The sequence below is a fragment of the Trachinotus anak genome, unplaced genomic scaffold (assembly GCF_046630095.1).
Source record: "Trachinotus anak isolate AG129_WGS33_773 ecotype Australia unplaced genomic scaffold, CSIRO_AGI_Tana_v1 ptg000007l, whole genome shotgun sequence".
Taxonomy (NCBI): domain Eukaryota; kingdom Metazoa; phylum Chordata; class Actinopteri; order Carangiformes; family Carangidae; genus Trachinotus; species Trachinotus anak.
The window spans coordinates 18,923,999-18,941,727 of NW_027273858.1; the positions used below are offsets into that span (position 1 = coordinate 18,923,999).

A 17,729-nucleotide genomic window follows, 5' to 3' on the forward strand; every position below is an offset into this window, starting at 1 on the left:
CAGCAACTGAAGACATAGACATAAAGTACCTGCTTAACAACACAACACGGTTGGGAAGCTGAAGTCTTTAGTTGTTCTTACCTGCTCAGTCACAGCTTTGGAGGTAAAAAAACAAAAAAAACAATCAACATTAAAGCTTCCAAAGAAACGTTCCCCTCCTCATTTGCCCCCCACCCTCCCCGTGGTGTCCACTCACCAATCAGACACGATCAGCAGCATCCAGTCACTCAGGGAAACAACTTTGATAATGAAGAGTGCTGCAGAGGATCCAGTCAGCCCTCCTCCTCCTCCTCCTCCTCCTCATTGGAGACAGGCTCGTTTATGAAAGGGTGCTCTCTTGTGGCCACGGGGAGTAAAATGTGTTCCAGGGATGCAGGGAGGATGGATTGACAGGAAATAATATGCTCTCATAAACCGAGACTGGTGCCGCTGGACTGCTTTTATAGAGTCAAGAGTGCTGTCCACAGACTATTCATATTTACAGCAAAGGAAAGGGACTTGTCAGTTATTTCATTTGAAGTTTCCAGATTTGAGAATAACATAGATAGATAGATAGATAGATAGATAGATAGATAGATAGATAGATAGATAGATAGACAGGAAACTCATAAACTGAAGCTCATCTCCCTGCAGCTAAACCTTGGTTGCTCCTGCTGAATCCAGAGCGCTGCTGTGCGCTCTAGGGTCCGGGTTTTCTGTCTCTCCCCTCCCATCTATTTCCTCCTCGCTTGCTACTAGTTTACCTTCACTTGTTCAGCCTTCACTCTGAGAAGAGGAGGAGGATGGTGTATGATTGGCCAGGCGGGGACTGGTAGTCCGGAGGCTGGCGCTGAGCTCCGCGTTGATCCCCGTGTTCTTGTTTACACCTTGCGGACAGGGACGAGACAAGGCGCCCGGGGGCGGGGAGTCCAGTGTGCGGCTCTCTGACAGCATCACCCCGTGGTCCTGGCTTTGTATTGTGGCAAACCAAGTTTGTGTTTGCTGGGAGTCGGACTCTCTCGTGTGTCCTCCAGCCTCTTCATTCACAGCAGCGATGCGTCAAACTTTTCGGTGACTTTTTCGGCACCTCTGCGCTCCTGGCTCCGGGTACAAGTAGAGCTGGAAATGAAATCCACCAGGAATAGACCCCATCAATTGATTCTTCATATTCACAGGCTGTGATACCCACGGACCTCTTCAAAACTTTGATTGAGGGCGGAAATTACACCCTTTCAGTCTTTCTCAGACATTCACACGCTGCTTGGTGATGGATGTGTTTTAAGCCTGTTTGCGTCAAGAGTGAACTATTTGCCTAAACAACTGCACCCGACATCAGTTTGCTGGTATTTCAGCCTCTCTTGTGAATCTTTTCACCGTTTAAGACTTTGCTAAGGATAAGAGCCACAAGCGCCGCAGGTTACCCCTGTGTGGACAGCCCGCGACGTTTCGCAACGGCGTAGCCGGAAAAGATGCTCTCTGTTCGGACGCAGCGTGACCAAGGTCTCGGTCCTCTGGTTCTTCTCCTCCTGTTCGGGGGATATGTCGTGTCTGGCACTGGTAAGTTCTGACATTAAAGATCACTTTGGACTCTCACCGCTGTCAGATACTGTACACATGTGACATGGCACAGTATTTACAAAACACACACTCACATGTGCGCACAGACACACACTGAGTTTTTAAAAAAATATATTATTACTTTGACCAGATGAAGTTAAATAACGAAAACATATTTCAACTTTCTACTTGTACTATAAACACCTCAAAGTCACCTTCAGACCACAACCTTTGTTCCATGTGGATGAATAAAGCACCGTGTCTTGGACTGCCTGCCTGTGACAGAGCAGGGGTCTGGGGTGACGTGCAGACCAGCACTTTTCCTTCACCCTCAGCAGAGTCTTCAGCTTCAGACCCGAGCTCTGAACACCACTCTTTTCCACCCCGAGCGGAAAAACCTAACTCCCCCGGTGCGCAGGGAGTAATTAAAGTTTTGCTCCATGCCTTCTTGGCCTCTCCAAGAAGAAGACGCAAAGCCTTGTGTAAAGTAAGACACAGCACTTCGTGTGCTCCGGGGGAAGAGACTCTTCTTTTTTCTCATTTCAAGATACAGCATCTAAATATAGCGACAGTTGTTTTAAGCCTGAGTGTACGAGTTGTTTTTGAAACACTGAATTCGCTCGGCTGATCATCAACCATTTCTACTGTCCGAATCGTGATTTTACTGGGCATGGGATCGCAGTGTGAACAGAGCGGGCTTTGATCAGTGAATTGCCCAGTGTTAACGCCATCAAAGCGCAGCCCCCTCTCAAAGAGATGAAGTCACTTGGCACCTGGGGCAGGTCGCTGTCAGTCAGCTGATGGGACGAGACCCGGAGCGCCAAGGTGACTCTGCCCATCTCCAGCGCCTGGTTCATGGTTTCCCTTGGTGTGGCCTGTCGGTAGCCCGGACATTTTCCTCCTCCTCCTCCCTTTGCCAGATCAGATTGAAATACAAGGCAGAAATCTGAGGGTTTAGAGGATTGTGGATTAAACTCGGTTTACAGTAGGACAAAAAAGAACAATGTGGACAACAATGAGTGCAGAATCTGCACAAGCTTTGCTAACAGACCACTCAAATAAATCAATCTGACCGTCTGGTGAAGAAGTCCGCTGTTTTTTTAGTTTTTTTTTTTTTTTTTACTTAATGACAGCTGTAATCTTTTGAGGGACACGCTGGCTGTCTGTCCAGGTCTTTGAATGCCAATAAGAACCCCCGCTGCACCTCCCAAGGTCCTGTGCATGTATTATTCTCCGAACAGTCAGAGCAGAAAAGCAGCTTACGTTTATTAAAATTGTGGACTGTTCTGAAATCCTTGCATGAGAAATGAGACACGTCGATATAAACAGTCATGGATTGCAGGGCTGGGGGGGGGGGCATCCGGGGACAATAGCTCAGTGTGCCCCAGCAAAGTTTCTGTCTGGGAGAGAAGATATATTTAGGGAAAACATGATGGGACAGACAGATTGCATTTATCCTCTCTCTCTCACACACACACACACACACCTCAGCCCTCCTGGCTCCTCCTGTATTCTTGATGTGCTGAGCTCACATTTCTGCTGTGGAGCTCCTCTTTCCGTGTTGACATACACACTCATTACCAGGACTGCCAGGAGCGCCTGTCTGGAGCGACTGCCCCGCTGCCCCCGCTCTCTCTCTGCATGTGTCATTATTCATGACTTCATCAGAATTAGGAAACCGACATACGGGAAGTGTGTTTACGCGCTGTTTGTGACACATCGGGATTAAACGGAGACGACCAGGTGCTCGGTGGAGCTTTGAGGGGGGGGGGCAACAGACCCGTGTCCAGCCCAGGAGGTCAAGGCAGGAGGAGAGCAAGGAGCGAGGGGAGCGAAGGGGCAGCCGAGTGTTCAGAGTTAGGGAGCGTAGCATGTCAGACACCCCCTGAGAGGACGGGATGAATAGTGACACTCTCTGAGGATGGGCCGTCTCGTCTGCGTTAAGTGTGGGAATCCTCTTGCTCCTGAATGACAGCGCAGAGGATGCAAGGAGACTCGCATTCTTTAATATTATATGTGTGCAAGCGAAAGGCTGCTGAAATATTTGTTGCCTTGCGACACAGTTTGGCCACAATTCTGCCATTTTCCAACAGCCTCAATGTGATTTTTTTTTTTTTTTTTTTTTTTTTAGATGCAGGGAAAGAAAGGAATGTGGCGACAAAGCTAACCTCAAACAAACACCAAAGTAGATTTGGCTTCAAAGACGCTCAACAGATTGAGATGTCAGATTAGATTAAAGTGTCTCTGAAACATGTAGTCATAACAAAAGTGCTGCCAGGCTGTTGCATCTGCAGAGATTTGGACAGGTGGTTGGCCACCATGATAAATAAACAGACACACAGCTCTGTTTGGGCCAGGCCACAGGCCAGACTTGTTCCTCAGGCAGGTCCTGCTGGCAGACCCAAGCAGGCCACATTCTGTCCTGGAGCAGTGCATTAGTTTTATGACCGTCAGGCGGCAGGGGATGGGATCGCTGGCCAGCCACTGCCCTCTCTGCTGTATTATTCATATGTGCAAAGTGGTCTTTGTTAATATTTAAAATGTGCTTATGATGCTCAAATTCTCAAGGAGAAAGAGGTGGGAGGGGAGCAGCTGCTCAGCTCTTATTGGCGTAACTGACCCGGGTGGCTACAGGGGGCAGTGAAGGATTTTAGGGCACCAATAGCCATTTATAGACTGGATAAAAGAGTGGCAGTTAGAGCAAGTGTGCCAATTGCAGTCGGGGGCTGCTGCAGAGGATGTGTGTGAACCAAACAAGAGGAGGGGTTACGCAGGGTAACGCTATCCATCTGAAAGTGACGAGGAGAAAAAAAACAGAAAGAGGAGATGGAAGAGGAATGAATCTGTGAGAGACACATTGTGATAGATTGATCTCAGCGCATGGCTTTTAAATATCCTTTATGAGAAAAGAGTGAAGAAGAAAACTCCATAGCAGTGGCATTCAAGCGTCATTAAACTTCTGGCACAGGCCGGAGAACGAGACAGTGCATGTGGGGATGGGGGGAGAAGTAGGTGGGAGAGAGTTAGAAGGGAGGCAGGTGATGTGCAGCAGGACCAGGTTAAAGCTGGCAAAGCCGCAGAAGAAACAGTGGTTAAGAGAGGAGGATATTGTGGAGGAGGGAGGTGGAGGGCGGAAAGTGAAGAAGAGACACAAATCCACCAGGGGGATGTTTTTATTAAGGCTCTTATCGATGGAGAGAGCTCACAGTATTAAGAGTAGACATGTTTAATGCTTTGCCAATACTGTGCATGTTAGATTGGACCATAAATCTGCAGCAAACAGCAAGGGCTCTGTAGGAGGGCGAAACAGCGAGGTAAATGGAGGAGGGCGCTGACTATAAAGAATGGTAAACGAAATTAGTAGCAGGGGAAAGTTTCGAGCAGAGATTGGCAGACCTGAGATGAATATAGTTTTAAGCACAGGTCATTATTTTGCCCTGCAAAGAAAATATGCTCCCGAGGTATTTAGGATGTGGGGTAATAACGTTTGGATCGATTTTGTAGAGCATGCCAACTAATTCAAACTGTGTGTGATTCAAGAAGCACTCAGAAATTCTGTACATAATTATCATCAAGTGAAGCTATTTAAATATATAATGTGACGCCGTCTTGGATTCTGGTTAAAAATGTCTTGTTTATCTCGCACCAGATGGTCTCTCCTACCTGCACACGTTCGTAGAAAAGATTGGTAAAATACAGGAATCTTTCAATTTAATCCAAACATTTAAAGCGTTTGATGTTTGGAATTTAAAAAGTGTTTTTGATCGAGCTGTTTATCCCAAGGTCGGACGAGTGGTTTTTTTTTTATAGCAAAATTCATTTAATTCTGTCTATGACTTTTGAAGGTGATGCTTCTAAATGAAACATAGGATTTTCGGCGTGGGTCTTTAAATGGCCAATGAGTGGAGTAAAAAAAAAGTTGAGTGAGAGAGGGGGATGGATGGATGCAAAGGGTGGAGGAGGGAGAGTTTCGGTGGCAGATGGGAGCTGAAGTCGCTGCTGGGCCGGCAGGACAGGGTACCCCCTGCCCCTCCATCCTGCCCTGTGGGGGGAGATGGGTGGGGTGGACAGGGAAACAGGAAGAAAACCTCTGTGGGGTTCCATTGTGCTTTAGATGAATAGCAGACTCCAGAGAGCCTTTTCTGCCCCTTTGTGTGGGGTAGAGGGGGTCAGCATCAGAACACACACACACACACACACACACACACACACACACACATATACAACTTCAACAAGAGCTACACTTGCATGAGTGTGCGTGCATGCTTCTTTAGAGGAGGTGTGTTACTGTTGCATAACCTCTCATGCACAGGAAAACACCACATCTGCATGTTTAAAAAAAACAAAACCCCGATTCACTCACTGATTGATATGCTAAGACATGCTCAGTGACATCTGACATCAAAAGGACAGCACCCACCCACCCACCCACCCACACCCACACCCACCCACCCACACCCACACCCACCCACACATCCTCTGATGATTTACGTGTATAATGGTGGAAGACCTGCTAGGTCAGTTGGGAGGAGTGAGTGAGTGCAGGAATTTTCATTTAAGATCTCAGCAGCACTCTGAGCATCGTGACCAATAGGATCAGGATTCACTTCGGGGGGTAGCGTCAGATCCAGAATAAACCCCCCCTCCTTACCCTAAGACACACACCAGCACACACATATCGCCGACACACTTGGTAAAAGTGGCTGCTCTGAGGTCCATAGATCATAGGCAGTGTCAGCATTTGATTGGCTGTGCTGTGGTCCAACACTCTGCGTGTGTCCTCAACTAAAAAAAAAAAAAATAAAGGGTTTTTCAGGCCATGTAGATTCCCCTCATCTTCTTAGCAGAGGCTTTTTTGTCTTCAAAAGGCAGTTGAGCCAAGTCCACTCAGAGCTTAGACCACAGCCAATCTGTTAATGCTTGTGTTTGTGTCTGTTTGTATCAGAGTGTGTCACGTGGGCCTGGCTAACTGGAGGAAAATTATGCTTAAAATGTGTTATTAATGCACTTTCCACCATCAGGGGAAATGTGCCACATTAGAGAAGGCAATGGCAGTTAGTTTTACTCTGACGTCTTTTTGTGAAATTGGCGTACAACGCTACATTCCCACACATCCACATTAATAAATTGCCTTCACTTATCCCCATTTCCCCTTCCTCTTCCTTCAGTTGCCCATCAGACGTATTTATAGCTTTATACCCTCACATATAGCAACCCCTGTCAACCATAACTCACTCCCTCCATCTTTTTTTTTTTTTTTTTTCCAGCCAGTTCTCTGGTGGAGTTTGGGAATTGCTCTTTAGAAGCCACTGTGAAGAATCCCATTTCTCCGAGTGTAACGCTTATTAGGGTCCCATCTGCCCCCAGGGTACTTATGAATGTGGGGGGTGTTTGGGTTGTCGTGGGTAGGTAAAGGAGGGGAGCGAGGGGAGCTTTGTCATGCCTGCGAGTAAGTGGATGTGGGTGCCACCGGGGGCTTGTGCGAGGTGGGAAGGGGCTCTTAACACCGCAGAGCGCACACACTGAGCAGCTGGTGTGTCTAAAGTAGGGGAATGACACACAGACCTCCCCGGAGAAACAGGCGTATTGAGCGTATGTGCACATATCTCCGGCAGAGAGAGGCGACGGAAATGATCCTGCGTCCTTCTGTCTGCATGGTGTGCAGCTAGGCAACAGCAGGACTTTCAAACAACTTAGTTTTTTTTTTCTTCCCTCCCTCCCATGTGTTTTCAATCACAGCGAATGATGCTTAATGAGTGTATTTGTGAGTGTGCGTCGGATGCAGGGAGTGGGGCTTATGTGATTGGCTGCATGTCAGCAGTGCAATGCTGTGTTATTTAATGTAGTGACTGTTGTGGAGTTAAATCACCATGTTTGTCTCTTAAGCTCATTGCCCCTGTCAGTAATGGAGAGTGATTGGCCTCTTAATCAGAGGTGAACAAAGGGCGCATCCAGACCGCTCCTGCCCGATCCTTGTCTTTCCTTTCCTCTACTTCCCTCTCCTTCTTTCTTTTTCCTTTTCACGTCTCTTCTTTCCTTGTCTTTCTGCTCCTCTCCTCTCCTCTCCTCTTGTCAGTTCGAGCTTTAAAGAACGTGCTTAAGGGAAAGGTCTGCCTGCCGTGCAGTATCTAGCTTCATCCCAGAGACATATGCAGACACATACAAACACACGCAGTAGGGGTTATAATCCCTGTTTCTGCTCAGACACTCTTGGATCACAACCATAGCAAAGAGAGGAGTGAAAGAATGAGATCTGCCCTCGTCCACCCTTTAATTCCACCGCCCGTCTTCAGCTCCAGGACTTAATTCTTATTTCTCCTCCAGAGGCTTTGACTGGGAGCCTCCAAGCACACAGTAAAGATTCTGTTCTCGCCTTGGATGCAGGTCTTAATCAAGGGCTGACAGGCTCCTCCTGGCGCGGTTTGTGTGTTCGGTGTGGGTGTTTATGTGCGGTGGGTGCACGTGGATGGGAAGTCAGCCGTATTGCTTCGCTTTTACTCCCTTTTCTGCATGGGTCACGGTGGGGTCACGCTCCCCCTCTCAATCAGCACACAGCTCTCATACACACCCATCTCTCTCTACTCTGGCAGCCGTTCTGATTGCACAGGAGGAGACCTGGTTTTTCTTCCCGGTACAGCCACCGTGCCAGGTGTATACACAGTGTACACCACAAAACGCCACCAGACGTCAGTCGCGGAAGAGTTTCAAAATCGTTTCAAATGAGCGCCATGTGCGAAGGAGTGACGGGACGGGGACGGCGTCTGGTTTAATGTGGCAGATGTACCTGCATGTAATTAAGGTTAGATTTAAGTGTATGAGCTCACACACGCATGAAGTGTGTCAGCGGGTGTGTGTTTCAAGCCTCTTACCTGCTGCTGACCAGATGGGCTCAACAGCCGACCTCACGCTCACCTCTCCCCGCCATTCCGCTTAGATGAGCTGGGGAGTTGAGCTAAAGCACACAGCCATTATAATGGACACATCAGCCCCCACCCCCCTCCCATTTTAACACCCAATCCACACACACACACACACACACACACACAGATAGACACACATAAAGCGACAGAACATTCTTCATTCATTATGTAGGATATTTAGGATGGCGATATGCTGTGTGTGTGTGTGTGTGTGTGTGTGTGTGTGTGTGTGTGTGTAGCTGGTTGGGCAGCGCCCGTGGCCTGCTGTTTATGGGGATTATGAAAGCAGATGGACAGCCATGCTGACTGGTGAGGGTTCATTAACTCTGGGAGTCTCTGCTCTGACTCTGCCGCTGCTGTTGCACAGCTTCACTTGTCTCCAATCCTCTCAGCAACATGACCTGCTGTGTGTGTGTGTGTGTGTTTCTGTGTGTGTGTGTGTGTGTGTGTGCAGGCACAGCAGGTAGAGAAAGCACCTTGCACAAGCAAAGGAAAGCCTTATAGATGCTTATCGATCAGGGATAGATGAGAGCCTGAAATTTGTGCTTGATTGGTTTACGTGGAGGCGATGCAGCGTTTTTGTGCTCTCTGGTGTCATTATGTTAAACTGCTTCTAGATTAATGTCATTTGTATTGAAGATTCTTTTTGTGCCATTTTATGCCAAAGAGGTTTTTATGCGTGAAAAGGCAACAGGAGAAACATGTTTCATCCAGTCTCCAGCAAAGAGCTGGCCGAAGACTTGTGATTTAGCGTGATGCAGTATCTTCAGCAGAGGACCATTTCCATGACATTTCACTGCTCTGCCAGGGGAGATGAATAGGTATAGTTATAGTGGGTCATTAAACACTGAGCGGTGTCTCGCTGTCTATAGCTTCAACCTTCACGCTGCAGCCAGCTCCTGCCCTCCTCTTCCACGGCTTAATAAAGTGAACATGGATCACGTAGGGACGGACAGACATACCTGTGGCGAGCTGACAGACTGACAGACCGACTGGCAGATTCCTGGGCAGATGGGTTGTTTGGAGCCCCCCAGAGGGCTTGGTGCCATCAGACAGACAAGCAGAGGAGTAGTTAAGTCACCAGGGATGCGAATTGAAAAACCAGTTTCAGTTGAGAACTGGCTCCAAATTGTGAGAATAAGTGAAATTGTGTGCAGCCAGGCTAATCCTGCCGCCACGCTTTTCTGACAGTTGTGCATTGCAAAACAAACTCGTGCATGTACGCTGCTGCAGACTTGCAACAAGAAGAAGTCATAACGAAGATGAAAAGGTTTGATCCAAAGCGTGGCTGCATTACCGGTTGCAACGTCTGACAAATGATCAATTCAAGCGAACACTATGCTGAAACATCTTTCTACGCAACATCAGCTTAAGCTACAGGAGTGTCGTGTATTTGACGCTCTATGCACAAGTGGCACTGCTTCCCACCCGAGCAGCACTTCCACAGCATTTGCTGTACGTCAGCTGTACTTGTGCGGCCCGCCTAGGCAGATTAAATCACTCACTTTCAGCTGAGGTAAATCTGACATTAGAACGCCTTACTTCACTGTTTTCAAACTGCAGCGCACACACCTGTCTGAGTTGTGTGTGCAGCTGCCTAGCTATAGCCTGCATTACCCAGGGTAATGTCTACTATGTCATAATAACATTAGCACCATGCTGGCAGGCTCAGCAGATTTTTTCTCTGACTAAACAGTGGACCTTTTGCACACCTGAGTTACACGTCAGCTTTTTTTCCTACTGTTTCTCCACTGTGTTCAGACTCAGAGATAATAAAGCAGTTGCACTGATGCAGAAGACCTACTCTTTTTTTCCCCCACACAGAATATTGATCAGGAATTGTTAAGGGAAACATTAGAGAATCAGACCGATAAGCAGAATTGATAATGGCATTGGTATCAATAAAATCTTATCACGTCCCACCCCCACTAGTCACCCAGGGTCGTGCTGGCTTGGCAGGGATGTGACGAGGAGTAGGAAAACAACAACAGTAAGAATATAGTAAGTAATGATTATTTTTTAAATCGTCATTTTTGTCCAACCAAACAAAGTGAAAGATATTTTATATATGTGATAAAAAAAAAACAAACAGAAAATCAACAAACTGTCAAACTCCAAACAACATATGTTGCCAAAAACAACATAAAGATTATGAACTCAACAGAGCCTCAGAAGCAAAATGAGGTACCTTTGCAGTGTTTTGCCCCCCGGTGCTCTTGAGAGTAAATAATGCTTGTAACAGAAAAATATTGGAGTTTTGCAGACAAACAGCAACAGACTGGAACTTCACCGCAGCTCTTAAAGCCTTTGTGATGAGGCTTTGTGTTCGATTTGGGCCAGGAGACTATGAATGGCAAAAAGAAATAGAACATTTACGTGTGCATGTCAACGTCCACCCACGCCTCTGTCAGTGCCGTGGTGTGTGTGTGTGTGCGCGCGCGTCTTCAAGCGTGCACACAGCGTCGTGTGTGTGTGTGTGTGCTGAGATGCTGTCGCTCACGGCATCCCTCTTCATGCTCCTGTGAGCGTGAGTTTGTGAGTGACAGTTATACAGTGGTGAGGAGTGTGTAAATCTCCTTCCCTCTAAAGCGCTCAGCAGTGGGCCTTACATTAGCACAACAATTTACACATCTGTCCTGAGGCAAAGAACAGGCAACTCTGAGAATAATGAAATAGAGACTGTGTGTGTGTGTGTGCGTGTCTGTGTGTGAGAGAGACAGAGAGAGAGAGAGAGAGAGAAATCAGGAGCGGTAGGAGAGACTCTGTAAACAAGAGACAGAGGAGGTTTATTAAAACCCCACCACCACTCACCATCCTTTTGTCCTTCCACTCTCTGTGTCCCTCACCTCCTCTCCCCCTCTTTCAGTCAGAGGAGCGATTACATGCCTCTGTCTCTCTTGTCTTTCATCTCTCTCCGTGAAGAGGAGAGGAATGAAGGTCTTCTGTGGCGTGTAATTACACAGAGACATCCTGGATGAGGGCGTCTGTCTCCGCAAACAAAAAAGCAACCCCCACTCCCCCTAAATACCTCTTGATAGGGGGAGATCTAAAAAAGAGACATTTAAGTGCCTTTGATCTACCACAGGGCCCTTGTCTTTACCTGCCACTTATGGATGCCTAATAAGTACTAGCACTAGTCTATTTATTTCATTAGAAGCGCTGACACTAACATATGCGTGGCTCAGCTCCAGCACCATGGGAGAAGGATGTTCACAGCTCCTCCATTCATTTTAAGCACACAGTCATAATCATGACACATTTACAGGACGCTGTTCCAATCTTACCCGTGAGTCATATCGCTGAATGATTATTGAAGGGCGGATTTTTACGGGCTTACATTGGTATTGGCTCAACCTTTAATTGGCCCAAAGCACATTTGCATTCCGGGAAGGTAATAACGAGGCTCTTTGGAGGCACTTTAAATGAGAAAGTCATTGCGTTCTGACTTAATTCTGCTCGTAGAAGTGATGATGCCTCCAGATGGCTTTTTTACTGAGTGTGATATGGCCATTTCGTGTGCACGATCATACGCTTAGCCAATACTTTGGAAATAGCCAACTTGCTAGTGGTGCCACTGGTCTCTTGTTACCCATTTTTGCCTTATAGTATTTTTATTGCTTCGTATTGCAGAAGAGAAATGCAAATAGAGTTATGACATGTTTCCAGAAATACAAAACACTGTCTGTGTTGATGCTGATAGTTTGTTTTGTGGTGAATCTAATGGATGAGTGTTGTATGAAATTCGAGATGTTTCTTTTTTCCCTCCTTCTTTCGCACCTTTTCGGTGCTTGTATTGAAATGTATGTTTGAGTGTCGTGCTGGGAAGCAAGCAGAGGTCATACAGCGCGGTTTGACATTCTGCAGAGGTCGCCCAGGTCAAGCAGCTCTCTGTTTGAGAGCTGGAGTTGGTCTGAATGTGTTTAACGTGTCTTTTTCACTTGTGTAAATCCGCCCCCATTCATGGAGACTTAACTGTTTCTCTGAACTCGCTGGGAGATGAAGTGAGTGCTCTGGTGCAGCTCAAACAGACCCGGCGTCAGACAATAGATCAGGGTCTTCTATTGCACTTAGCTGAGGCTGCTGAATAGGCTCTGAATAGACCTGTAGTGGTGTGGCCATGCAGCTGCTGGACAATAGCCTGCTCAGCAGAAAGGCAGCCGGTGACCTCGAGGTCTGCACCGTCCCTGTTCGCTCTGATCCCTCAACCCTCAGCACGCAGTCAGCACCACAGCGGAGACCCTGCAGTAAACAGAGCAAATCAACCGCAATCACAGTTTGGAGCTGTAAACATAGGCAGTGAGACTGCTAGTCGTTGGCATTAAAGCAAATGCAAGGGCCCTCACTTTTATATGTGGAGAGTGAGATGAGAAGATCAATATTCCTCTCATATCTGTACTCTAAATATGCGGCCAGAGTCAGCTGGAGCTTAGCTTAGCTTAGCACAAACACTGGAAGCAGGGGGAAACAGCCTCTGTCCAAATATAAAAAAATACACCTATTAACACCTCTAAATTTGACTAATTAACACATTATATCTTTCATGTTTAATTGATACATAAACAGAAATGTCATAGTGAAAATTTGTGATTTTATGAAGTGACTTAATGGAACTGGAATTTCTTGGATTAACTCCTGGTGTGGTGTTGTCACTGTGAAGTTGTCAGACATCCAAAACCTTTCCCAAAAGGTGAAACTGTTCTTCAGAAAAACTAAACTGTTTTTGTTTGGTTCTGTATTTTCTTCTAAGGCCATAAAATCAGTGAGACCCTGCTATATGTGCTAAAATCTTGCCCACGCTGTAATCAGTGATATTAAGGTACTCATTTTGTATTTGGCAGTGCAATCAGGAAATTGTGAGACTCCAAGCAAAAATATGCAAACTGATATCACAAACACACACCTTTATTGACTCACAATTTCTGTTCTTTCTCCCCATCAGTCTTTTTTCAAGCTGACTGGTGGCAGACAAAGTGTTTACTCACTCTTAAAACTATGTAGCTGCACCCCAAATGGATAATGGGTTTTAGGTCTAACTGGGTAGGGATTTATTTTAAGATGTGTGGATCCCATTTGGAAATGAATTTACTCAGTTTGGCTTCAGGAATCCATCACACTGAGGGAATCACTCTGTCTGTTTGAGCAGGGAATAGGAAGCATTGTATTCTACTTTAATAATAGAAACTCTTTGAGCCTCAGACATACTCTCATTTCCCAGAATAAACACCATCACCACTCTTACACCCAAAATCAAACACAACTTCAGACAAATTCCACTATCAGGAATAAAAACATGCACACACAAGCGATGCAGCTCCCTGCGTTTGATCACAAGCAGCCTCCCCTCCTCCCCATTTGTGTTTATTCTGGGGATTACTCTGACCTAATCTCTTTAGAGCATAATTCAGATTAGATTTTGTGTTATTATTATTGCTATGTCCATTCCCCCACTGTCCTGCTGGGATTTCCTGACTGCCGTAGTGCTCCTGTGTTTGGAAAATTGATTAAAACTGCTGACCACTGCCCTACATAGCGTAGGCTCTGGAAAAAGTGGATGAAAAAATAAAAGCAAACACAAATGATACACTCCTGCATTTTCTACAAAACATGTCGTCTCAAATAGAACTGTGGGAGTACACGCTGAGCACAGTGGCAACCAAATGTAGAAATCCCCCTTTGATTCAATTATCCTGCATCGATCTACGCCGGAGCAGCAGGGATAATCTTATTCATAAATGTTTAACGGTGCACTGAAACACAACTTTTGCCTTAACCAAACAGTTACCGGGAGTTTGCTTTGAACTTCAAATGCCCATAAAGAGAGAAAAAAAAAAAACACAACAAAAAATTCTCTTCTAATTACCTGAAGCGAAAGCCTGTATGCGTGCAGTTAAAGCTGGAGCTCCATCTGTATTTGAGCTCAACAAAGTCGCTCAACAATTTCATATTCAGACGTCATGTCGCATTTTTAAGATAATGTTTAAACGCCATCTGCCTTTTATCTGTGTCTACGCTCGGGAACCTAGAGAAGGTTTGAATAAATTACAGTAGATTTAGAAAAATCACAATGAGTGCAGAAAATAAAAAATACATTCCCTGTCCTTCATTAGCAGAGGAGGTCTAAACTTTTGTCTCTACTTTCTTGCTAAGAGTAAGATATTGCCTCAATCTTTGAGTCAAATGACAGTGAATCATTACGTGAAACTACCTCTGTCTATATGCGCTTTCTTCCTCCATGATTTGTCACTAATTTCCTTTCAGCATCATCAGAGAAAAATCCATTTTGAGTAACTTTTGCACCAAAAAAAAGGAGAAAGGTGAATACATTTTTGCAACCGACATTCACCTTTCACAGACGGAAAACATACACTAGATCCCTGAGGCCCAGAAGTACACAACCTGCACTTTCATCTTTCCATTGCTCCCCTTTGCTTACTTGTTTTTCTCAATTAAGATGAATTATAGAATTGCGTTGGGGAGCAGGGACAGGGAGCATTTACCCCGAGGCACTCAGTCAATGAGTTGGAGAGAGAAACAGAGTGCTGTGGATATTTTGGTCTGTGTGCCTCACACCCCTCAGATTCCTAATGGACCACACGATATGCAACGTTCGCCAAACATATGAGAGCCCGTGCATGTGCGTAAGCAGGAGAGAAGGCGGGAGAAGGAGGTGAAGCTTGGGTTTATTGCTCATATGTGGAGATGGAGGGGATGAAGGAAGTGAGGCTGGGGAGGCGTGGTGGGCTGTGTTTGTGCTAGCTGTTGGGGACTAGCAGAAAGACTGGGCTGCAGTGTATATTTCATTACTCTTTCCTCCTTCAGAGGCCCAGGTGTGTGTCACAGCTCCTTCTGTTGGCAGCCGAGCACCAGATGATTAGATGAGCTGCACCTCAGTAAATGGATACTATTGATCTCCACACCTTGTTACATGGAACACCTCAGAACATGATGAGTCTAAGACAAGACGGCATGATGAATCTCACGCTGTCCAAAATTGCCTCTTCTGCTCAGCTAACTTTCTCTCTTTTTCATCTTCACACTCCTTAAGTACACAGGTAGCTTCACTTCATCCCGTCCACTCTGCTTCCCTGTGTCTTTCTATTCCTCTTTCCTTCTTTTTTTTTTTATTATTTGCCCCACTGATTGCTTTCACTGTCTCACCAGCCATTAAAATGATTGGAGACTGTGTAATGTATATTAATGTAATGTGCTTGTACTTTGAGAGTAGTTCTGCTGTGCATGCTATAATTTTTCATGGGGAGAAAACGCAGGAGCGAGCCTCTGTGTCAGGCAATTAAATTGAGATTGTAATCTGTTGTTTTCCCACATACGTATGCAGAACAGTCGTGCTGTCTCTGGCTCAGAGCGGGGGCCACCTGTGGGGGAGCCTATCGCAGATAGAGACGTCAAGGGTCGCGGAAAGGTGAGGCCACGGCACAGGCTGAGAGACCTTTCATAGGCATGTGCGTGAAGCCCTGATTGCTGTGCAGGTTTTATCAGCAGAACCATGACGGTATTACATATCGAGCAGTGAAGCCTGGGATGTGGAATTAACAGAGAGCTGTGACCTCTGACCTACAGATTTGCACTGGATAATTTGCAGCGTTGTATGTTGATGTTATGAGGGCACTAGTGTGAGCAATAAGAGGAGCCTCAACATGAATCCTGAATGTTATTAACTAGCTCCTGTCTGCTGCCGATTAGATAGTCTGTCATATATTTTACCTAATGCATATTTACACACAAGCTGCACACACACAGCGTCTCATTTCATTCACATCAGTCATTTACTGTTTGCTTTTGGATGTGTAACTCGCGTGTTAACCATTCAAACAGGCCCCCATTCAAACAGAATAGCGTTGCATCTCACATGTATTCTGTAATCTCAACGATAAACACCACTCACCTGTATGTTCTCCAGCACATCCTCAACACCTACGAGTACACAGCAGAAGCTGGTTCTTTGTTGGTGGGGAAAATAGAAGTTGGGAAGTCAGTCATGCTGAATAGATTGTAAATTGTGGGAAAGATATAAACACCTTTATGTTTGCAGCCAGCCATTGTGCTTCACAAATGACCCAACTGACCGCAGCCATACGAGGGTCAAGCAGTTCTATTCTTACGGTTTGCAGCACAGTATGGCCATTCAAGAGCTGCTCTGTTGTTGTTCTATGGACCATCAGTATTAGGGATTTTCTATCCCGAGACATCTGGCGAGAGAAAATAGAAAGTTTAGAATTGGTACCATCACAGCAACTGCATACCCTATACTAAGGTGACCAGATTTCTGAAATGAAAACCAGTGACATTTTCAGTTCGGCAGTCAGTATTTCATGAAAATATCCAATGTTTTTATCTAATGAATAAAAAAGGGGAGCAGTCCCAGTGTTATGTATTTTGACCATTTTAACTGTTCAGGCCGACTGATTGAGTAAGGTTGTTTTTATTTGTTTACTGCCTGGTTATGAACTCCTAACCAATGAGTGAGCCAGCTAACCAAAAAAGACCTCAAGATCTCATTTGATGGTAATTTTGATGGTTTTAGCTTAATTTCGGAAGCTGCTATAGCTAGCAGCCAGCCCCCTCTGTTGGACAAAACAAGCGCACCGCTAGCTATCCGCTTGTCTGCTCTGCTTCTTGTCTTACTCAGATAAAGACAGGAACATTTCTCAGGACAGCTCCAGCCGGGGACAGGCCACTAAAAACAGGTACCAGGATGCCTGGTCACCCTACTCTGTACTGAAGTCCATAAGATCGCGCAAACTGTATCTACTTAAAGGATCAGATGACTTGTTTTGTTTGTTTTGTGAGAGCTGTTGCTCTTATGACAAACCCTCAGGGAATTATCACCTGAGTGCAGTTTCCTTTAGCATCTTTGAGCTTAGTGTTTTGGTTTTCTGCCCTGCATCTTTAATACTTTGGCTCAGTGTCACTTGCTTTCACCCATGTTGCTTTCAGCTGTAGGGGTAAGCTGCTTTCATCGAGAAAGTGCTGATAAACCCTCTGTCCGCTACCTGCTCAGCACCAAACCGCAGGGTGATGAAGTTAGCCACACTTTAGCAGCTAAAGAGCCATAATTTTCCCTGAGTGGAAACCAAAACAGAGCTATAAGTTGACTGGTCATGGCAAGGGACATGACTCCAAATGAATGCTGAATGTGTCAATAACGAACTGTTTGCTAACTGTTAGCTATATCATTTTAAAAGGTAATAACAGTGGTATGTCAGTGTTGTGTTTATAAACTGTTTCCACAGCCCTATAGCTAGCCAAAAATAA

The 17,729-nt window shown here is 45.8% G+C and overlaps 1 protein-coding gene across 2 annotated transcripts in view; it reads left to right on the forward strand.

Annotated features, from left to right (window-relative positions):
• The first annotated feature begins 570 nt into the window (after nucleotides 1–570).
• unc5b (unc-5 netrin receptor B) overlaps nucleotides 571–17,729 on the forward strand; it is a 50,014-nt gene continuing 32,855 nt past the window's right edge. For both annotated transcript variants that reach the window (XM_071481232.1, XM_071481233.1), the window contains exon 1: nucleotides 571–1,536. In XM_071481232.1, the coding sequence (XP_071337333.1) occupies nucleotides 1,449–1,536 (88 nt within the window). In that variant the 5' untranslated portion in view covers nucleotides 571–1,448. The remainder of the gene's footprint in view (nucleotides 1,537–17,729) is intronic.